This window comes from Ooceraea biroi, chromosome 5 (genome assembly GCF_003672135.1).
Source record: "Ooceraea biroi isolate clonal line C1 chromosome 5, Obir_v5.4, whole genome shotgun sequence".
Taxonomy (NCBI): Eukaryota; Metazoa; Arthropoda; class Insecta; order Hymenoptera; family Formicidae; genus Ooceraea; species Ooceraea biroi.
Window position 1 is genome coordinate 2,323,812 of NC_039510.1, and position 23,965 is coordinate 2,347,776.

Sequence of the window (23,965 nt, forward strand, 5' to 3'; positions counted from 1 at the left end):
AATCGTCGACGCTGCTGACTGTCGCCGGGAAAAAGCTGCGCGCCACGACGAGCGGAAAGAAAATATCCGCGCGCATTCTCCCTTTCTCTCTACTCCACTCTACTCTGTTCTTCGCGTGTGCACGAGGATCTCCTCCATCCATATTAGAAGATTAAATTTGAGTCTGGTCGATCGCGTGGGTCGATGGTCCACTCGCTCGAACATAATCGGGTCTCGCTCGTCAGATTACACGCTGCAACGGCCGCGTACAATTTCGCGTCGAAAGATTAACTTCCTCCTCCGGGAGATACGGTAAATATTACAGCTACATTTGGCTCCCGATGCGCCGTGAGTCTCGGATTTATTACTGCCGCTATTACTGCTACCATGACTAACAATTTGAGCGGCGGAGTCGCTCGCCGATCGTGAGTCGTCATTGAAGCTGACAGGGAAGATTAAATAAAGTCTTATGGACGCTGGCTGCCGTAAAGACGCGCGAGGAGTGCGGGCACCATCGATGTCTCATCGAGAAGAAAGACGCAATCGTTAAAGCTGTGATTCGAAATTCTTACGAGTACGATTACGGTTGCGATCGTCGCATATCACGCAATGAACAACCCTCGGAAGTTTTATTCGCCGTGCGTGATCTTGTTAATGATATTTTATTTAGTGTAATTGCGCTAGCGGAACGCGCCGATATCTTTATCGTTATCGACGTGTGCTGGGAAAGAAACATTTCGCGCGCAACACCGTGTTTCACGACGTGTCCCACACATTTAAACTGTAAATACGGAATCTCTGATGCGCGCCGGAGAAATTTGCGTTTACGACGTTCCCCCCGCCGGGAACAACAGTAACGTCACGCCCGTCCGAACTGACGCATGAAATGCAAATTTTGTTGGGGCTCGGATCACGATCCGCAAGCGCTGCGGGGAACTCGATGGTATCGAGCATCCACCCCGTTAGTTGTACTTGTAAGCTTAGCTGGTCGCGTATCTGATTTGAATCGCGCCTAATGGTACATAAACAGGAAGCCGCGCTCAGATGCATGCTTCCGGGTAAGGCGGCGACGCGCAAGGAAAACAAAGCGCAGAAATCGGGACGATAGCCAGCGATAGCTCGTGCTGTCAGACGGCTACCAAGACGGCTACCAGATGCGAGCTCGATCGGAAGCGCGTACATTCAGAAACGCGACGCGTCGTATTAAACTTCCCATCGACTTCTGGTTCCTGGTGACAGACTGCGCTGACTTACTGGGGGTGGCTACATTTAAATTCGCGGCGGGACGTGATTGCTCTCGGCCGCGAGAGCTTGATTTCGCTGATTCAGTTGTTCCTCCGCGCGCGCTCTCGTCATCCCATTCTCCAACTTTTTCCTTCTCTCTTTCTCTCTCTGTCTCTGTCTCTCTCGCAGAGAGAAAGAGTGAGAACGAGGAGGAGAGGCTCTGCCACTTCTTCGTGCCGATTTCCGACTTCTCTTTGCGCCCCCGGTGCCCCTCCACCCTCCCCATTCTCCTTTTCCACTCTTTGCATTTCCTGACTGGCCTCTCGAGTCACCCCTCTTGTACGCCCTATCGACCTGGAAACTTCGACGATTCCCCGCCGTCTGCAATCTGACACCTCGTTCTGTGGCACGGCGGAACTCTTTAATCCCCGCTTCCTGGCTCGTTCCGCTGGCGCGGGATATCCGTCGTCGTTATTTGGGTCGCAGCCGCTTCCGTCAGGAGCAGGATTTTTACGGGGAACGATGGGAGGCGCCAGATTCCTCGACGAAAGTTGCATTATCGTCACGGATAAATGATTCCATTTCTCTCTACCGTATAGTGTCACGTCGCATCATTGATTAGAGCGTGATCGAGTTCGCTCCGCTTCGACAGATTCGTATCGTGCTACCGACACGTTCTGCTTGTTCCAATTTATAATGAATGGAAGGTGGAGAAGATGTAATCACGCTCACGCAGTAATGGTACTTATTATTCAACCCGATAACGTCGCGCACTACTGCTTTAAATTACATGTGTACATTATGAAGAAAAAAATTCAAAGATGTTGCTTAATATTCGGCCTCAAATTAAAATTCTCACGCGAACCGAGCAGACGCGGGTGTACGAGGAGCGCAACGGGGGCGAAACAGACGCAACCGGTTCTTTTCGCTGATGCTAACGCGAATATAATGACACCTGTGGGCCGAACAACTCGTTCGGATATCAGGCACATGATCACTGGCGCGCACGCACACGCACACACACACACACACACACACACACACACACACACACACGTGCATATACATCCACACGATCATCTTACCACCACGCGAGTGCGAGGACATCCCTGAAAACACCCTCGCTTAGCTGAATGCGCGTACACACGCGCTCCTGTTGGAATTAACCGATTCACCCGCCTCCCCCAAGCACATACTCGACATTTCTTGTCGCCAATAATAGCCGGCCCTGTTTACTTACCTATGATGTTTTATCTCAATGACCCGAGAGTTCGCACACCTAATGCAGCTCTCCGCTTGAATCGCGCGGGTGACGAGGGGTGAGCCGCACAACGTGCGTGAACACGCGAGAGGAATGAGTTGGGGGTTTATTGCCAATAACGAAGCGAGTGGTTGCTCTGTTCGAGTGGTTAAACACGCGTTAAGTCGAAATTATGTTTCTGATGCTCGTTCACGTCGTTCATTTTCCTCATCCCCCCCTTCACGTTTCTGCTTTTCTTTTCTTTTTTCTTCCACCCGTCCGATGTGACGTACGAACGTGGAACTGTATAAGTACGTTCGGGAATACAAACGGCCTCTTATACAGAAATATCGCATAATCACGAGTGAAATATTATCACGCGATGTTTCCCATCGCCATCCCCGTTTCCTCCACCGTTCCTACAACTCAGTTTTTTTCGCGTTATTTTCCACGAGCGAAATCTGTTTTTCGAACGATTTTCGCGCGGAGTGCGCTTAATTGATTCGAAAACGTTCGCTCACCACACACATAGACACACGCACACACGTATACAAGCGCGCGCGCGCGCAATATCCGCGGAGCGTGATAATGACCGTCGTGGATACGTTATGAAATATCGCCGCGCAGCTGCAATTTAGTATTTTATCATACGTACGACTTGTTCCCGCGCGTATCGATCCGCCGCTTATCGCGCCGCGATGTCCTCTTTGTGCTCATATTCACAATGTAAGTACATTAATTTCCCTGCACTTGAACGAGAGCTTACGCGGGGAGCTATTTCTGCGCGCGCGGATGAAAACTCCTGTCGATAATGAATATGATAACGAGCTTCCCTCGCCGGCGAGGAGGTGCGCGTGTTATTGATGGGAATTTTATAAATTCAATACGTCACTTTCCGCAGTTTCCTTGGCACAATGACGAGCCGCGCCGCGGAATTCCGTTACGTTAGACGCTCGCGTGGGTGCATTAATTGCGCCGTGAAATTTACATCGTGAGATTTACGTGTTTATTTTTCACGCGTTCTAAACGGCTGCTGGTGGTGTAAAAAGAGACGTTCACATTGCCATGGTTTGTGTTTAGCACAGTGTGGTCCAAAGTAAAGTAAATTTCTGCGTAAATTCAGTTAATTAAGTTAACAATCGAATTTTTGCTTTTACTATTAAAATCCCTTTATCTCTCTCTCTTTAGTTATTTGCCCTTTGCGACAACATACATATACGTGGACACGATAATTTTCCCGCCGCGTATTTACGTGACAGAGTTACATTGATGTTTTATGGCTCGGCCGCAGCGCGCGATTAGCCCATTGTTGTAAATTCGAGATACATTGCCGCAGACGATGACTCTGATACGCTTTTTTTTTCATGCTATCTACGAAAATGCTGCCCGAGGTTATCTCGGTCCATTAGCGAGCGTAGCTCTTTCCAAGAAACTGTGCAAAAATGCTTTAGTACTTGAATATATTTTCTGCCTCAAGTTTGATTTTAGATACTTAAACGGTGTGCTTGAGATATTTCTTGCGAAAATTTCTTTTACTCATTAGATTTTTCTCATTTTCTCATTAGCGAATTAAAAGCTGCTTAAAATGAGACTCGCGTTACGAGATTGGAGTTGAATTGAAATCCCACGTGATATCTTGGATAGAGAATCCCAAGAAAGAATACGTGAAACTCAAAGGACTAAGAAATAACTTTCTGCCACTTGCAGTTTTCTTAGATACTTGAACATTTTTAACTTTTTCCCATCGTTTGTAACACGCTCATGACGCTATCATCGCCTCGGCATTCTCGTTAAGGAAAAATCAATTTTAGCTTACTTGAAAAAATCTACACATAAAAGAAATCATGAGCAAGCCTCACCACCGAGTATACACAGGTTCACACACGCACGTATGCGCGCGTGCACGCACACACATATACACACACCACTCATCTATTATCGTGCAGGCCCATAAGCCTTTCATCTCTCCGTCCCTTTCGAGCCACCGTGGCGTGTAGCTGGTCGAGAGTAAGTGTACTTTTTTGCACGAACGCTGACCAACCCTGACGAGCTCTCTCATTCCTTCCCCCTCGCACGAGCGCACAAGTGTACACGCGACGAATGTTAAAAAGCCGTTTAAGCGTACCACGCGAGACACGCGAGTTCCGGCATACTCGGCGGCCGCGAACGCGGGCAAAAACACGGGGTTGCGAGCCAAAGAGAAAGCCCGTCATACCCAGGGAACGATCTTCGGCTCTTAAGGGGTTCTAGCAAAATCAGATCGAATAGTACGGCGGGCAGGAGGAAGCTTTCTCTCTCTTTCTCTGTTCATGTATTATATATTTTATTAAATTCCGCGCTTAAGGGAAATTTCTCCAAAGCGTAATAAGTAATGCTCTCTCTTTCTCTCTCTTGCTCGTTGCTTCTTGATGCTCTTGTTCTCTCGTTCGCCAAGAATAACGGAGCACTCTCCCGTTCCGTACGTGGGCGCGAACCGCGGTGAAGTTAATTTATCTGTACGCGACTATCTCGCGACTACATCGTTCCCACGCGATCGATCGGGCGCGCGCCCGTTAATCAAATCACGCATAATTTATTACGCGGTAGATCGCGATGAAAGTATACTTTTAATTTTCGCGACAAACTACGGAGATTAATTTATCGCGCGATGGATACACATACAATATGAAAGACGCGTTCGTTCTGTTAATTAGATTCGTGGGCAATTTCGGCCGATGTACAAAAATACAAGGATTGGCGATGGGAAAAATAAATTGACCTATCCTAACAATAAGCGCGATTACGCTATGCTATGGCGTGTATCGTTGCCGTGTTATTTTTTCACATCAGCAATCTGGCATTCTCTCTGCCTCTCGTTTTCTCTCTCTCTCCACCTTTCTCTCTCTATTGCAGCAATGGAAAAGAGTGTTTGCGGATAATATAAAAAATCACGGAAAAAATATCAACGCTCAGGTCGGCAGAATCATTCATGCACACGGAGATACGATGATATCCGTTATAAAAAATAACTGCGGGCTGAATAATCGCAGGTGACCCCACACAGCAAAGGTAACATTTTGAATAGCAATTAAAAGAACCTTTGTACCAAAAGGGAATCGGTAACGTCGGAAAATGAAATTGCAAAGCGATAATGCAGATAGCTGCATGATACACGGCACGGATTGCCATCCGCTCAAACCGCGAGCTTCACCTCGCGTAATTTTACAGTTTGCGTTTCAGCCATCGAGAATTGCGAGACAAGCTCGACGTGCCACGAAATAATAGTAGCTCCATCGCGCGATCGCCTTCTTGGGCTTTGGGAATAAAGACCCGATCGTGATAGTCGCGAATATGCATTTCCAGTATTCACAAAAACTATCGATTCCGTCTTCGAAGAGGGGCACCGCCTTCGATGTGAAATTGCGCGCGGCACACTTGGACGGGACAGCATGCAAAATAGCGTGAGCGTGGGGAACACTTAAATTATGCGACCTGTCGGCAACAGTCTTTTAAGCGTTTCGCCATGATAAATACTAAGTCCCTTTGAAAACAAGACCAAGTATTTTCACTTCCAGCACCGGGCCGCGCTATTGTGTGGGCGGGAGAGGAGAGCGCGCGCTCTCTCGTTTTATAGAAAATATTTCTATGAGTGTGCGGCGAGGGGAGAGAACGGCAGAAGAAAACCCGGCCGCCGCTGGTAGAATTAATGTCGGGATTGTTCGAAACTTCACGATTTTACCGTCGAGCACTTTCTACAGAACGTAACGCCAGGATGAGGGATCCCATTAGCGAAATCAAATTTTCCACCACGCGATGCGATATAACGGTTTTCAGGAAATTTCACCCATGATCCACCAACGAACGTGGCGAACGTGCTTCTTGGACCGCAGCAGCAGCAGCAGCAATGCGGCTGTTTTTAACGAGGATTTAATTAGATCGCCCACTCGTTTCTCATTTCTCGATACGTTTAATATTAATTGTTCGTTTAACGCAGCCGTAAAGTAAGATTGCCTGAGGCGATTTCGTCGACGTTACGGTAGATCCGCACACGTAGCTCCCTCCCCTCGCGCGGATCGACTGCGCGAATTTTATAATATAACGGGGAAATAATTTTGTTAGTATAGATTTCTCGCGCGGTTCCTGCATCGTTCATCATTTAGATTACACTAATGCAACCACGTTTCCCCGGCGGAGCTGGAAATCACCGGTAGGATCGTTGTATAATATCCGAGCATTATGCACGATACTCGAGTCTCGAGTAACAGATAGTACGGAGGCTCTCGATATTAATAAACGATTCGAGAAACTGTATACCCCGGTCCATGCATGTGTGTTGGGTGCGACAACATCTCGTATATTATTTTATTTCGATTGCGAAACGATGCCGAGATAAACTCTGCATCGTGATATTGCCGAACATTGAGTGAGAATTGCGCGTTTCCACGTCCGACAAATATTTAAATCGGACAACGTGGAACGCCGTCTCTCTCGAATATAACGTAATACGTGTATAACAAATTTTCTGAAGCTTGTACGGTGATTAAAATAAAAAAACGAAAAATAATGGAGTGTCGTTGTTTCACGTGTGTTTTGGGGTACGACGTCGTGCGTCGTAAACCACTTATCCCTGTCAATGCGCATTTGCAGGGGGACGATCGTCATTTACGGTACCGACAGACGCGAAATCGAACGGAAACCGTATATCCCGATACACAGTCTTAGAGACCCAATTACACGTGTGACGATCGTAACACGGCACGTTGTATCAGCGTGATTACGGGGCAAGAGGAGGGAGGGGAATATGGTACGTGCCGGGCCAAGATAGCAGGCGCTCGTGAATCTATCGACAGGTCAGGCACGATGAATATCGGCATCCAATAATGGACTGGGCGCCGCAGTTTCCCGCAAAGCGGCAAAAGAAAGAAACCGTGGCTTGTGTACGAAGCGTAATCCGCTCGCGCGACACTCTTCGATCGAACACGGACACTCCGGCCCGATAATGAGAAAATTGCCATTAATCAAACAAACCGGAAGAGCGTTCTTTATCGTCTTCCGCCTTTGTGAAATATCGCGGCCGTTATAAACGAGCCATTCCGCGTTACTGTTCCTCGATGGGGGCACGATTTTTCCGCGCGCACGACGTCGGCCAGTGAGCGGTTTCCTCTCGGCGGCCGTATCATGTGCTATCGCGTAAAGTTCGCAATTTCGCGAGCGGACGATGTCAGCACGCAAGCACTGGGTGCTTTATCGCGAGTCACGCGCAATTAACGTATAATTCACGATGCAGTTTTCCAATTTTGACCCGCGAGAAAGTTCCGCCAGGCCGGCTCGGAATTCGCGTGAAAACGCCGCTCGCGGCTCGCGCAATTTGCATCGTAATTTAGCGGCCACCCGCGCGCGCGCACCGTTACATTCATCATTCGGCCGGCTAAATCATTTCGTTACCAAAGTAGTGATGGCCCGTATCTGTAGTGGTTAACGCGTATGCAGGATGCCTTTAAATCGTCACATCAATCCCGCGCCATAATCTCTGAAAACGCAGTCGCTGGGTTAGTGAAAAATACTGAGGAAAGCGATAATTATGCGGATTGTTAAACATTTTTTATTAATTTATTTGCATATATGTATAATTGATTACATATATTAGTATACAACAAATATATTTGCAGGGTAAATATATTTACATATTTAATTTAATACATATAAACGATATATTAAATGCTATTTGCACGAGTAATTATTTTGTTCCTCCACTTTTTGCTTTATCATTTGACTTAGATACCTACGTTTAAGATGAAAAGGGGATTGAACACATATTCGATTTTATCAACCGCATAAATGATTCTTATTTGATCGCCTTTTCAATAAAGAGACCGGGAAGTACCATTTAAGCTATCGTCAGGCATCGATTCGCCGCGGTTCACAACGATAAAGTACAGCGCATAACTTCATTATTACTGCGGCAATGCGGATGCGTATTCTTAGGCAGTACTTTAGGCGAGAATGTGGAATGCGAAGTCGCGCGTGCATCGATAAATCCGGGAAAACTATCGGGCGGATTTAATGAGCTGTGCCGGCTTTATTGCCGCGCGCGGCTTTATTACCACTTCGTAATTTAACGCGAATATCGATTTCTTGTCGGTGCAAGAAACTACCACATACGAGGACATATTTATGTGAGATGCGCGTTCTGCTTAGATCGATGAACATTTTTGGAATATCGGAGAAAGTGCGGAAATGCTATTTTCGGTTTTTCTTATTTTTAAAACACTGCCAGAGAATTTGAAGAAAATACGTTTCTTTCAACGGTCAAAATTGGTTTTCGCGATGAATTCTAAACTATCCGTCGAGAAATTTCTTTTTCGATAAAGATTTTGTAGTATTTAATGAAAATTAAAAGCATGTTACTGATGTAAAACGCATCTCTACATGACAAAATTGTTTTCCAAAATAACGCATGTTGGAAAATTAAATAGTATTGCTACTATGCGTTGTATATACTATGTTGTGCTTGCGCCCTGCTCGCGATACTCAACAACAAGTTTTTCTACATCATATTGCCTGTTCATATCGGAAAAATTTTATATATAAAAGTTATTCTATTATAAATGTATATAAAAATGTATTTATATGTACTATAGTATATATATAAAATATCTTCTTTAATACTTTTTTTTGCAATAAACTTTCATTGCATTTTTTGAACCAAATAAAGCGTAATAAAACAATTTTATAATATATTGTTTGTTGATGTAAAAGTAATATACTACAAAAAATGTATGAAATGTATTTTTGTAGCACGATTTATTATGTTATGAGATCAAATAGCATTTAGTAAATTGCATGGAGGAAACTGAATATTTTTAAAATCTTTATTGTAATATTATACAATAGCGATGTCATGCAATTTCTGTTTTTTCGACATCTCTATTTTGTTATTCTTTAGAATTGGATACTCTCAAGAAAACGTACGCCTTTCACAAATCTAACTACGCTAAGTTAATATCGTTAAGTTATTTATTAATTTTTATTCATAAAATAAATGAACTAATAATGAATAAAATATAAATATATATTACATAAATAATATTAAATATATATTAGCCTGTAAATATCACATATTCCGTTTCTGAAATAAATAAAACCGTAATCGCGTGCGAATATTATAGAAATTATATTACTCCACTTTTGTAATACAATATAATCTCTTCGAAGTAGCGCGAGAGAAGGGAAATAGCATGGGCCTAAATAATTAAAATATGATTGATGGAAAAATATTAACGACCGCATATGTTTTCATACTTCAAACGCAGGTGTGTATCGAGATAAACGAGGTTGTGTAACATGGCCGGAAAGTGCGAGCCATTTACGAAATTGTATCGCAATATCATAACAGTTACAAACTAGGGAAATAATTCACAATATGTTAAATAATTTAAGGAAAATCCCATATGCTGCATGTACTAGCGCCTGCAATTGTGCAAACATTACGTATTCTTTGCGCAACTATTTATCGTAGTATTTCGATTATTTATTACACACATGTAGTTTTTTACATGTATATATGTTTTCATATATGTATATTTTTAATAAATATTGTATAATAACTCTTCGTATAAATATCATAGAAAATCATGGTATTGCGCGGGATTTGAAAATTAAACTTGGCAGAGTAATGTACTTATTTTTTTACGAATAATAGCTCGGGGATTACTTCCGCCTCGCGTAAAATTTTATTATGCGCATTCGTTATGTTCAGTGCGAGATATTTTTATCATCTTTATTCGGTACTTTTATGAACTGGAGCGTACATTTTGCATTTTAGAATAATTCTTATTTCGCATTCTTGTTTTAAACAGTTTTATCTAATCTTTGCATTCCAAATACCCTCCGCTTCGCAAATATTAGCAATATAACGTAGACATCATATTACAAGTTCGTGAAACGATATTTACATACCTGTGAAACTATTCTGACCGACGTTTTAATTAACGCCTTTACAAACTGGAGCATACATATATTTTGCATTCAAGCACAATTCTTTTCTCCGATTTTTGTTTTAAATAGTGTTATTCAATCTTTGTATGTCACATATTATTCGCAAATATTGGTAATATAATGTATAGTAGATAGATATCACAACACAAGTTTACGAAACGATATTTACATACTTGCGAAACTGTTTCAGCCAATGCACAGCATCGGGTTTTGTAATATTCCAAATTGACCGATATTCCAAATAATGTCTCACACGTAAATGTATGATAGGTATTTCCTGGGTATAAGTGATTTAAATATTTTATTATATTTTGTATCTTTTTATATATAACTTTTTTAGAGTCAAACACGGAATAATTCATAATAGAAATTATAAGAAATGTTGAAAAGAATTGTTGGTTTCAATTGACAATAATTGTCTATCAATTATTATTGCTACTTATTATTATTCTTTTAATTCTTGTATGATCAAAGTCTTTTATGGCAGCATTTATATATATAATTAATTATTGGCCAGATTCTCCTTAAATTCCGGCGCTTTAATTACGTGAAAAATCGATTGATCACCGCAGCGGATCTGAGCGGAACTGCGTGAGCCGGCTTACGAAGGTTCTCAGCGAGCTTAGTATCGGTCGGATGATAAAGTGGGTGGCCGGAAAACTTTCCAGCAGGGTGGAAGACCCCAGTGGTGTCCAAGCGGCGGTAGCGCGTCGCGGTCGGCTCGCGAGACCTCGGAATAAATTGACCGACGTCGCCGAATGTGGTTCGGTTGTTTATTTTCGAAATTAAATTGAATTGGCCCATAACTTGCCGGTCTATTAGCCCCAGGGACCGGGCTAGTTTGCTCATAAATCTCCGAAGTATCGGACCACTGGCACAAACGCATACAGGCAGTCGCGTGCGTGCGCGCGCGTGGCCACTTGCTTCCGTATGTGTGTATGTGTGTGGTCGCAGGGAGGAGAAAGGGATGAGTGTCGCGGGGGCGCGGGGTGTTCAATTCGCCGCCGACAATGCGTCCGGAAGCTCCCAGGAAATACATGGGCGTGGTGCCGAGATAAATGTACTCTCGCATTTGCATACTTCTCGCCCTCACGGTTCCCGTATCCTCCCGGCGGCGCTTAGTCCCTCCGCTCGAATCGCGTCTGCGTCCGTCTGCTTCTCTCGTTTTCTCCTTCGCGGTCTTCCACCGTCTTCCGGCGTCTTCTACCATCTTCCGGTTTCTTACGCCCTTATCTTCGCATTTCGCCGATCAGCGATCGGAATATCGGGATATCCGCGTGTATACGCGCAGTCAAAAGTGAGGTCGAATGTTCTCGCAGACGTCTTCAGACGTCCGAGAATGTCGTCATGAGCTTCGATCCATTCGCGACGTTTCGCGTGACGGAAATCATTTATCGATACTCTCTCTGTCCCGAAGATCGCCCATTCGATGTGGAACCGGAGTCTCCGAATCCGCGAAATCCCCGCAGATCTCTCGGAAGGGTTGATTCCACGGCATGCAAAATCGGTGCGATAGAGATCAATGTATGATGTAACACGAGAATTTCTTCGAGCAACGGTATCGACAATCGCTCGAGGAAATCATGATGGAGCATTCCGAATGATTAAAATGGCTCGACGGTCGATTGAACGGCAGGACCGAATCGCTGTATGTGGCGATCAACCCCTTTCGCGAGACAAATGCGGGTCGACGGTAAACCGCCATGGTATTCCCGCGGAATACTCCTTTCGGGACGCGGCTGACGGGGAGCAGGGTGGATTTATTCATTCTGCTCGACTACTGGCTTGATTATCGACACGAATCGAGTCGTACCTGTCGTCGTCACGCGGATAAATTTGCTGGGAATATTCTCGTCGATACATGCAATTTCAATTGATTCCTCAAATGTTGGATAAGTGTGCAACAGATAGGTAAATCTTTATTCATTCATCCGTTTGTTTATTTATTCAATGATAGATTTACCAATAATAACGGGATAGCAGCTGTAATTCGAAGTGTTACATTAATAAAGGCATTAATAATAATAATACTTGAAACTGTATGCGAGTCGCATTTTTTTATTTATGCTTTTGACTATTGAAATGGATTATCAAAAATATTGTTTGCAATCGTTTCGTTGCAATGTGAATCGCCAACTGTATGAATAATTTTAACTTGGCGTCGACAGAGGTTGATGTCTCGCAAACATTTAGTTTCCTTCGCTCTTTTCATGAATAAAACATTTTTATTTCTTATTCAAGCGCAGGTATATATGTTGAATCGAAGGAAAAAACCAATGAAGTGAAGTAATTAATATGTAAGGTAAAAAGCTATATATAAAAAGTCGATACGTACATGTACTGCTTATTCTTTAGAAAATAATCTAATACGTGATCGCTCTCTTCTTTTCAACTAAAAATTCATTATATATATTTTTAACACATTTTTGTTATCTATAATTCTGATACCAATAACCTTTTAACTTACCAATCCTCGAATTTTGATTTAATTTTAATCCCCGAAACTCATTTGGAAACACGCTTTGCGCTCCAGTCAAATAGCAGATAATTTCAATAACAAAATGGAGCTCGAAATTATTACCCGGGAAACACGAGAACATCTCCGCGAATCAACGCGGCACAGTTGCATCATCATTTGCGATTTACCACGCCAGCTATGTATAATAAATATTAGCGAATCGATAGGAACGGGGTAACGGGGTAGCTTTCAGTTTATCTGAAAGTACCGATATCAAAGTGACAAATGACTGTTTGCGGGAATCACTTTCTTCGGCATCGTTACAACGACAACGCGCCCTCGTGCTGCACATACATCGATAGGGGACTATTGAGAAACTCAAGAGAGAGGCACGACGCTCTACTCGAACTGCAGTCCGATTAAAGTGTTCCAGCACGTTTCGTACTCCACTTCTTGTTCCAGCTTGCACCTGTCACCCCTCACTCCGATTTTCCCTAACCCCTTTGCCGTCTTTTCTCTTGTTTTCCTGCCTCATCTCTTTTCCTCTTCTCTGTTTCCCTCCCTCCCTCTCTCTCTCTCGCTCTCTCTTTCGTCGTATATACTCTGCCTGTTTTCTCCGATATCGCAACTACTCGGCGAGTTCGACATCAACGATTGTTAAACTCGTTCCCGGGCAGCTCTCGAAAAGTTCCACGCTAGGCGCGGTATGTACGCGGTGTCGCATTCTTCGGCCTTAACGATCAAACTTATCCGAAACGACGCTCTGACAACTATGCGAAAGACGACAAGAGAACGCTAACGTCAGGCGATTGGTGGATTCTCGAAATGCTGTAACGTCGTTGTCCGCGAAACCGTTTTCCGCTAGAATGTTTAACTTGTTGTAAGACACATAGAGAGAGAGAGAGAGAGAGAGAGAGAAGAGAAGGGATAGACAACGAACTTTTAGTCAATATTCATGATCTAATTTTAACGCTGTTCGTTCCAAAAGCAGCAGCGGTATCACTGACGGTGACCGATCGCTTTTCTTGTTTTCAAAGTAGCCGGAGCAAGATTGGTGACTCGTATTACTCATTTTACGTACCTTGAACTGTTGTGCACGTTACGTCATCAGAAAATTGGCATGTAAATGTACGCGACGTATACCACGTGTCTAGTACGTTATGTAATGGCTGTCGGCTCCCATATACATCAATTAAGACCGATTGCGTGCGATTAGATCATCAGACTACATCATACATAGAAGGAATCGTACCGACACGAAGATAAGATTCTGCTTCATCACGTATCTCGCCGGTGACGTAAATCATTTATAAACGAGTATCAAAGAGTATAATTAACGTAATGGACACACAATTCAATTTCTACGTCCCAGAATAAAATATGACCGTCACATACTCGGTTTTTGTTGTCTTGTTGTAAATCCCAGAAAAAAAGTTTCACCCTCTGTTCACTGAAAATATGCTGAACATGTGATTTATAAGTCCCATTTAATCGTACTTGCAATATTTCTTTCGCAGTAAGAGCATTACGCAATTGCATCGTTATTGCTGACAGGACTGAAATAGGTACACAGAATGTGCGTAAATAAATCTTGTTACTTTCTAGTTTTATAAAAAAAAAGAATATTTCCTCTGGTTTAAACACGCAGTATAATTACACATACATATTCTCCTCCTCTCTCTCTTTCTCTCTCCTTCTCACTCGCAAGCTTATTAATATTGCTTATAATATAAGAGGAAATTCGAATGTGCATAAAACTCGCGGTACGACATAAGTGAAGTAAGTTCATGACAAACGCTGCAGCTAGCTCGGAAAAATATATGGAAATGACAAAGTTATGCTGGGCGCACGGCTCCTCTTCTTTATTTGAAAGGCAGATCCGGACTCTTGCACGGACGAAAGAATAATTTCACTGATGCGCATGGTGCACCGTAATACCCCGCCTGTTTTGAGTGTCACACATACTTATAAACGGGCTTCAGTTTCAATCCAGCTCTAATCTACGTTTTCCATTTCCGCGATACTTTTTGCATACATCTCCTTCGTAAAATTTGCTAAACGCAAAATTCAATAATTTTACTCATTTGATAATTTGGTTCATCTTTTCACTTACCTTGAAAAAGTCATATTTTCGAGAGTAATACGTATAAAATAAAACTGAATTATTTGAAATTCTCTCCTTTAAAAGACTAATTAATATATTTTTATTTTGTGTGATTCGGAAATGTTCAACTGTTCAACTAATATTTCTGATATTTCGAAGGGAAAATAAAATGCAATTAGCATCACAATGTGTAATACAATATGAATAAAAGATTACAGCGGCTACACGCAGACAAGTAGATGATATTATTTCGTGATATTGTGCCGCTGGCAATGATGTAATCTCGCGCGAATTGATACGATTCATTTATCGATAAATGAAAATAAAAAAATCTACCATCTAATTCATCACGTGAATTATAGACAGATTACCCAATTAAAAATGCCTCGCTAATTGATACAAGCTTGTGCAGCAGGATAACATTGCACTGTTACAAAACGTGCTCCAAGCAACCAAGCTCCTTCAGACGTAGCAACGTGTCGGCAAGTATTTTCGATACTTCATCTCCGCCAGCTTGTTTGCATATATTTGCATATGCTGTAAAACCCATTTCGAAAACCTTTTTCGGACATATTGGAATGGAGTATCCCAGACATATCGGTAGATAGGACGTCGCGGCACAGAAGCCGTAGAGGCTGCTCTTTCTGAAATCGTCCAGGAAAGCCTCGTACGAGTACTTTGCCACGTCCTGGATGCCAGCGTCCAACAAGCACTCTTTTAGCGTGTCGTGATAGACTCGCATGATTTTGTAGAAATTGTCCTTCGTCAAACCGTTCGGGGAGAAAAGACAGAGATACATGGACAGATCAGTAGCGGGTGTCAGATAAGAAACGCACGCAAAGTCGATCAGCATCGCGCTGTATTTTCCGTCGTCTTCCGCCTTGAAGAACATATTGCTCACCGTAAAATCACCATGACACAAGGTACACAATGGTTCTCGCGGTTGTATCGCCTCCATCATCACATTCTCCATCGCGTTCGAGAACAAGGCTTCCGTCTTGTCGCAGAAATCTGCGTCATAGCCGTGTCTGCGAAGATACTCCACCGCTCGCGTCGCGCTCTGCCCGATTAGGTTCCCGAAGATGTTGTCGTACGGCACTTCTTCAAATCTGGTTTTCCGAAATCCAGCTACAATATCGAGGAACTCTTCTCGCCGCAGTTCTTTCATGACGTAACCCTTGCCGTGGAATCGTGCCAGCACGCGAACTATCGCCAACGTGTACTCCAGGGGAACGTCCATCGTGTACGGGCAAGGATGGTATCCCCGCTGGACAATGTTCTCCAGGGCGATTACGGAGTCGGTGGGCGGCCGGTAGTCCACGTAGTAGCATCTTGGCAGATTGTCGTGCAGCTGGGCGTACGTCCGGTAGAACACGATCTCGTTGTAAAACTGACTATCCATGCAGTACCCTCGTCTGATCTCCGGATTGGTCTGCGCGGACCGCTTTAGCACCAGTGAAATTTCCTCGTCTCCATTCTTCTTCGATCTGTCTCTGAACTTGACGCGCACGTAAAACTGAGTGGACATTACGGTATCGACGAGCTGATATAATTCATAGCGAGCTTTGTCGATGTCCGGCCCGAGATTATCGATGATCTTCGACATCACCTCCTTCAGCCATCTCTGAGTGTCTTCTTGGGACATTTCTCGAACATTCAGCGTCTCAATAACGTTCAATCTCAACATAGTCAATATATTGTCAATTGACTGGTTATTGTTCAAGACTTGCTTGCAAAATTATTCTTGCGAGATGTGCAGACTGCCGCGTCAGTGCGTGAATAATTGATAATTGAGGCTTGGCCGCAGCTACAGGAAGATACTGTGAGACTGATGTGTCCTGCAGCAAAGTGGATATAACGTAAGGGAGCTGTCTTATTAATATATGTATTATCTTGCGCCTATCTAAACTATGATTACGTATGTCAACATCTTACCTCTAATTGCGCGAAAAACAGCAATCGTATTACTGAACTGTCATCACGCGCGCACGCGTGCGTGTATGGCTGTGTACGTTTCAATAATCGCAGCAGACTGGCTCAAGATATCGCAAACGACAGATGGTGACAAGTCATCAATATAACGTCACAGTATATGTAACCAGTAGTGCCACTCCGTGTCGGTCCTTTTAATGTTAGTGTCCGAGATCACGTGTCATGCCGCCATGTTCTTAATAGTAGTAGCGCGCTACTTTAAATTGTGAAAAAGCAAGGCAATTATAGAAAAAGTAACCGCAATTCATATTTTTTTAACTTAATGTTGTAAATTTGCAAATACAGCATTAAAATAATGCAAGTAATCATAAGGAATCACAAAAATAAATTTAAAAAATTGAAAATAATAAGTAATAATATTAAATTATAATGTATTATAATACTGTGATGACGCTCTCAAGTATGACATTATCTCAAATGATCTCGATTGATGGAATGTTACGTTTATCATCACCATATTAATTATTTAATGAGCAAAATTTAAATGTATTTTTGACTTATTAATTAATTAATTTTATTAATTATAAAAAATTAATTTTATTGCGATGTAATTTTATTATATTTTACAACGTACAGCAGAAAGTTTTTCTTTCTTATTTTTCTTATTATTGCTATGCATACACTAATTGGTGATTTTTAAATATTTTCCTGCTTACACATATTTTTATATGTATATAATTATCAATCTGTATTGGAGTTTATGCATTTGTAACGTATGCAGCATAACGTAATGACAACACCGCACTTATAACAAGTGTTTCAAACAACCAAGGTCTTTCAGTTCCAATAACATATCGGCCAGTATTTTGGACATTTCGTCTCCGCCGGCCTCTTTGCACATCATCGCAAATTCTGTTGTGTCTATATGTACCAATTGCTCCGGACCTACCGTACAACGTCCCATTAAGATCACCAAGTAAAACGATGCGATGACAAAACCGAAGAGACTGCCTTTCACGTAGTTCTCTACTATTGCATCATACGAGTACTTTTTAGCGTCCCAGATACCGGCGTCTTGCAGATACTCCTTTAGCGCATCGTGATACGCTCGCATGATCTCAGGGAACTTCTCTTTCCTTATCTCATTCGAGCAACTCAGACAGAGATACGTAGAGAGATCGACGACGGGCGTCGCGTGTATGATCAACGCAAAGTCGATCAGCATCGCGCGGTATTGTCCGTCGCCCTCCGCCTTGAAGAGCATGTTGTTCAGCGTAAAGTCACCATGACAGAGTGTGGACAGAGGCTCCTGCGGCTGCACCGTCTTCAACATTATCCTGTCGAACGCGTCCGAAAGTAAAGTTTCCGTCTTGTCGCAGAAGACCGGGTCGTAGCCTTGACGGCGAAGATACTCCACCGCTCGCGGCGCCATACAGTTGAAGAAGGGCCTCAAATAATTGTCGCTCATTTTCAGATCATATCTACCTTCCTGAATTCGTTCCACGATGCCGAAGAATTCCTCCCGCTGCAGCTTCTTCATGACATAGCCTTTGCCGTGGAACCGACCTATCTCGCGCATCGCTGCGAGGGTGTATTCCAGGGGAGCGTTATAGCCCTGCGGATAGGCATGGTATCCCGATTTTGTGACGTTCTCCAAGGCGAGTACGGAATCGGTAGGTGGCCTCTCGGCGGTATAGAAGCATCTCGGGAAATTGTCGCCCGGTCGCGCGTACGTTTGATAGAACAAGATCTCGTTGTGGAACTGAAAATCGACACGAAATAACTCTCTTATGATCTCTATCTGCATCGGTCTCTTCAGTATCAGAGCATATTCCTCGTTTTCACTACTCGTCTTGCTTTTGAACTTCACAGTTACGTAATGCATGGTGGATGAATAGATATCAGTAGATGTGGCGAGTTCGTAGTGAGCGTCATCTTTGTTCACCCCGAGTGTCTCGATAACGTTCGTCATCGTCTCTTTGATCCATCTGTCACAATCTTCGTCGCGAGACATTTTGTTCGCTGCGTACGCAATGTATTACGTCCGCTAGCTAAAATGATACTGCAGCTCTGACGACGATATTAGTGGCAGATGGTATCATCAGTGCAACTATCTTTGTGCAGTGAGTTGGAAGGGTATCAAGTGTGTAGTGGGAGGAATAGAGGACAGCGTTAAAGCACTGCTATACATGTAGCTGTGCATGCCTACTAATTCACTTGTATCAACACATATATTTGTAATTGTGCGAGAGAAGAAGATGTTTGCTAACGACTTATCTGAGCAAGTAATAACCGAACTTGTCCGTTGCAGCGTAAAAAGAAAATTTGCATGATGCTTTTATACATATTTCTAATTATAAAAGTGTTGATTATTGTGCATAATTCAAGACTATAGTAATATCGGAAATATTAAACTCTTTTAAAAACGTGGAAATTTAAAAGTTTGCTGGCGCTAAATGCACTTGTTTTTCATTGAAAATAATCAATTTATTTTAATGTGTGAGTTTCATCACAGAGTCATGCGAGATTCATAATTTCATTAAGTGATGTTTGCATATTTTTGTTCACCGACGTGCTATTTCCAAAAAGTGAAATAGTGATTACATAACATATAAATAAAGTTAAAATGAAAACTCGAGATTAAAGAAAAATGTGTAAAAATTTTATTATGACGTCATGTTAACAGAACAAAGTTTTAAAAAATGTTTATTATAAATAATATTTAATGTTTAATATATTTTAATATTCATTTTGACTATATTTTGAGTACATTTGTACATTATTCCATGTTATCATTCCATTTATTAAAAGCTCTTAATAACACATTACACAATTAATTATGCTTAATTCTAGATTACTATGTATTATGATCGAGTTTTAAAGACTCCAAAGAATTGAAAATGTTCAGGAAACATAATCGGAATGGTTACGAATAAAACGTAAAAAATTTAAGCTTTCGTATAAATAGATAAAATTGCTTTGAGATAGTTCTATATATGCAAGCAACGATTAATGCACAAAAGATAAGATAGTAGTGGTGAAGTTAACATGATGTATGATCAAGATAAGATACGATAAAAATCAACAAATTAAGATGGCCAGTTTGTTGTTCAATGATAATGTCATATTTATTTCTTTTGTATTAAACGTGTTCTGACGTTCCTATTGTACGTATTATAGTTCTTCTTCAGTGCAGACGTGTTCCTTTTATCGTATCAAGCGATAATATTTAAAAAGATAAATTTTAAAAATAATATTTAATATTATTGCTAAAGAGTGAGGATCATTTATGTTATTACTTATTCTATGAATAATGATTGATAGAATATCATTCTATGAAGAATGGTTATATAACAAAATAACAACGGATACAAGTATACTTAGTATACTATTTATTACAATATATATTTAGTATACTTGATAATAAATATATTGCATTTAATAGCTTCATCATTGTTTTGAAATATGTCTGGAAAATGTCAGAATACTTGAGAATAATAGACGAGTGTTTTATTATACATTTTACTTCTTGGATTGGACCGTTTATTTCTGTGATCTCCTTCTCTGTAAAGACTCAAGAAGGTGCCAAGAAAAAAACGACACGGAAAGTAGTTTCACGAACAATACCGTAAAACGTGGCCATTCGAAAGAAACCGAAAGAAAGTGAATGAAATAGCGAATAGCGCGAAGAGTAACAAATTACTAAAGAAATTGCTAGTGACCCATTTTTTGAAAACAGACTAAGACGAGATTATAATTTTTCTGGATAAAATATTAGTAAATGGATGACGTGACATTTGCACTGCGGATATGAAACCCATCTTGATCTGTTATATTTTTTTATTCTATACATTTTGTTAAGGATCTTTTTATTCATACTAGTATTTTTATTCGTGTCTCCAAAACGCTTATATAATATAGTTATCTCATCACATTTAAGATATTTATATAATTTTTTACCATGGAATATAATATTTGCATAAAAAGTATTGTTTTAAGTTAATTGTTTGTTTTACACGAAGATTGCAAAATTATTAAAATTAAATAAATTCAATGAAAAAAGTTAAGTCTTTTTAGTTGTCAAGTTTCCATCGCGGCGATTTGCTTATATAATACGAGTTTCAGTATTGATACGTTCGATTAAAGTAATACAATACGATATAATCATATTTCACTGTCTCGTACACTCTTCAATCACGTGATATTTCCGCCGCCGCGAATGTCCGTATACATCGTAATTGCTTTTAGCATACACGTTAATGATGTGCTCGGTCAAATGTCATAGTTATAATATTGGGCTATACAAAATGTTATATGAAGATTATATAAACTTATTCAACGCTTCCTTTTATTACTTTTTTTATTTTATCATCACTATGCTGAATTTTACTTGAATGACTGTTAAAATAAACCGCGATGACACGAACAAAATTACTGTAATTTGTGTGCTATAATCTTGCAGTCTGAGCAAACTGAGCGAAATAATATTAAAATTATGTTAAAACGATAAAGTATGCACATTTTATTAGCACATTTGTTAGCACGTAATTAGAGAACCATCTGCTTCATATTCTTTCTTATTTTTGATAGTCAAGTAATGTTGACTATCATACATGTTCTTTACCAACTTCGAGTGAAGTTACAAGAAATTCATTCGATATTTCGGAGAAGTACAATCGGGAAGCAATTCCAGTGAGATTTTGTCGACGAGTGTTGTATGTGTGTGCGATGATATTGTGTACGGTTAAATAATAATGAAGTTTTCGTAACAATAGCTTTATTTCAACTCTCAAAAGCTGTTCATTACATTAGTGGTTTTGACTTGTGAAATTAATTATGTTTAAAAATTAATTAAAATTAAAACAGATTTATTAATAAACAAGCAGTGAAGAAAACAAAATACACGAATATTTTCAAATTAAGAATAAACGATATATATATATATATATTTACGCTATTTTATTTATAACATTTATACAAGAAAGAAGTTTTTCATTACATTATATTATGGATTGAATTATAGATCCTTAAATGACAAAATAATTTTTCCCGCATATTCCATGATCACCAGGCGATATATAGATCTATCACTCATTGAAATAATATTACGCAATTATAACAAATTTATCAAACAACCCAAATCTTTCAACTGCAACAACATGTCCGCCAGTATCTTGGAAAATTTATCATCGATAGATTGTTTGCACAATTTCCCGTACTCTGATGGCCCCAAGATACTTAGACTTTCTACATCTAGCGTGCTATAACCCTTTAAAAATATCAGCTGAAAGGACGCGAGGACGAAACCAAAAAGAGCACCCCATTTGTAATTATCCAAGAAGACGTCATACGAGTACTTCTCATCATTCCAAACGCCAGCGTCTTGTAGGTACTTCTTTAGCGCATCATGATACGCTTGCATGATCTCGGAGAACTTGTCCTTTCTTATGTCGTTCGAGCAACAGATACAGAGATACGTCGAGAGATCGACCACGGGTGTCGCGTAAGTGACAAATGCAAAGTCGATCAGCATCGCGCGGTGTTGTCCATCGCCCTCCGCCCTGAAGAGCATGTTGTACAGCGTACAGTCACCGTGGCACAAGGTGGACAGAGGCTCCAGCGGTTGCATCGACTTCAGCATCACGTTAGTGAACGCGTCCGTGAGTAGAACTTCCATCCTGTCGCAGAAGTTAGCGTCGTAGCCATGTCTGCGAAGGTACTCGAGTCCGTGGGTCGCCAGGACGTTGCAGAAATGCCTGAATATGTTCTCTCCCGTTTTGTAGTACCTGACTTCCTGAAGCTGGTTCACGATCTTGAAAAATTTCTCCCGCTGCAGTTCCTTCATCTCGTAGCCCTTGCCGTGGAATCGTCCCAGCTCGCGCATCGCTGCTAATGTGTACTCCAGAGGAACATCGTGCGTGTAGGCACAGAGATAGAAGCCTTTCGCGTTCATATTCTCCAGGGCGATCACTGAATTCCTCGCATGATCCGCGTAGAAGCACTTTGGGAAGTTCTCTTCCGGCTGAGCGTACATCCGGTAGAACAAGATCTCATTGTTGAACTGGCGGTCACTGTTTGTCTCTCTTCTTATATAGTCAGAATGCGGCGGTTTCTTCAATATCATTGATAGCTTCACACTTTCGCCTTTCGCTTTGTCCTCGTATCTCACGCACATGTTATACGTAGTGGACATTATGTTGTCCTTGAGATTGGGCAGCTCGTATCTGGCATCACTGTCGTTCAGTCCGAGATTCTCCAAGATCTTCGACATCACCTCTTTGAGCCATCTCTGAAAGTCCTTGTCGTGCAACATTTTATTCGCAATGCACGATACGTTGTCGTCCGCTCGTGTGAAACGTTGAATCTGACTAACTCTCAGCCGATCTCGTCGCGATAAACAAAACTGTTAATATATAAGCAAGCTCAAACTAACGGCGAGTGATAGCACAAAGCGATAATCCACCTCAGTTCTATTCCCGTGGTAAGAATCGTGTTGTCATCGTGAGAAGAGATGAGAGAGATCAGTACACGTTCTCCTGTTTAAAGTAAAACGGTTTCTTCAGTGAAACAAGACAATTAAGATATAACATTAATTAAATTATTACAAAATTATTTTAATCCCATTTTGTTTTAATCAAGATGTTCAGTTACTGGATAAATATATTGGGTTGTAATATATATTCGTTATTAAAATAACTTGAAAAACGGGACGAATATTACAACCCAATACATGCAGCTTACTCTAATTATATGGGTATGAAACGAGGTCGGAAACATATTTAGTCAAGATATAAAGCATTGTATCCATGATATGAGGCAATAACCAAATTTGGATATTGGATCTTAAATAAATCATAGGCTAAATATCTCGTAAACTATAAATAATATCTATCTATATAAATAGAAAATTAAATTTTAAAAATCTAAGCTGTTATAGCATTCGGTGAATAACGCTGTATGTTGCGGTTGAGAGAATCTATCATATAATTGTATCAATGATTATTGATTGTATCAATAATAGGATGTAATTAGTAAAGAATCGATTAAATAG

The 23,965-nt window shown here is 41.2% G+C and overlaps 4 protein-coding genes across 5 annotated transcripts in view; 1 reads left to right on the forward strand and 3 right to left on the reverse strand.

The window, feature by feature from the left end:
• Positions 1-23,965, forward strand: part of LOC105279235 (zwei Ig domain protein zig-8) — a 286,077-nt gene that overhangs the window by 122,281 nt on the left and 139,831 nt on the right. The gene's annotated exons all lie outside the window — the stretch shown is intronic.
• LOC105279238 lies at positions 12,343-17,505 on the reverse strand. Its single transcript, XM_011338883.2, has 2 exons — positions 16,918-17,505; positions 12,343-16,820 (listed from the first exon to the last, which is right to left on the reverse strand). Exon 2 carries the CDS (start codon positions 16,667-16,669, stop codon positions 15,413-15,415), a length of 1,257 nt encoding a protein of 418 aa, XP_011337185.1. The 5' UTR covers positions 16,670-16,820; positions 16,918-17,505; the 3' UTR covers positions 12,343-15,412.
• Positions 17,510-19,178, reverse strand: LOC105279237. Its single transcript, XM_011338881.3, has one exon. It carries the CDS (start codon positions 18,926-18,928, stop codon positions 17,720-17,722), a length of 1,209 nt encoding a protein of 402 aa, XP_011337183.1. The 5' UTR covers positions 18,929-19,178; the 3' UTR covers positions 17,510-17,719.
• LOC113561923 lies at positions 21,675-23,802 on the reverse strand. The gene has a single exon (XM_026969559.1). It carries the CDS (start codon positions 23,225-23,227, stop codon positions 22,028-22,030), a length of 1,200 nt encoding a protein of 399 aa, XP_026825360.1. The 5' UTR covers positions 23,228-23,802; the 3' UTR covers positions 21,675-22,027.

What these genes read in the sequence shown, in the direction of transcription:
- LOC113561923 (XM_026969559.1), bottom strand. Translation starts at nt 23,227, where the DNA reads ATGTTGCACGACAAGGACTTTCAGAGATGGCTCAAAGAGGTGATGTCG.
- LOC105279237 (XM_011338881.3), bottom strand. Translation starts at nt 18,928, where the DNA reads ATGTCTCGCGACGAAGATTGTGACAGATGGATCAAAGAGACGATGACG.
- LOC105279238 (XM_011338883.2), bottom strand. Translation starts at nt 16,669, where the DNA reads ATGTTGAGATTGAACGTTATTGAGACGCTGAATGTTCGAGAAATGTCC.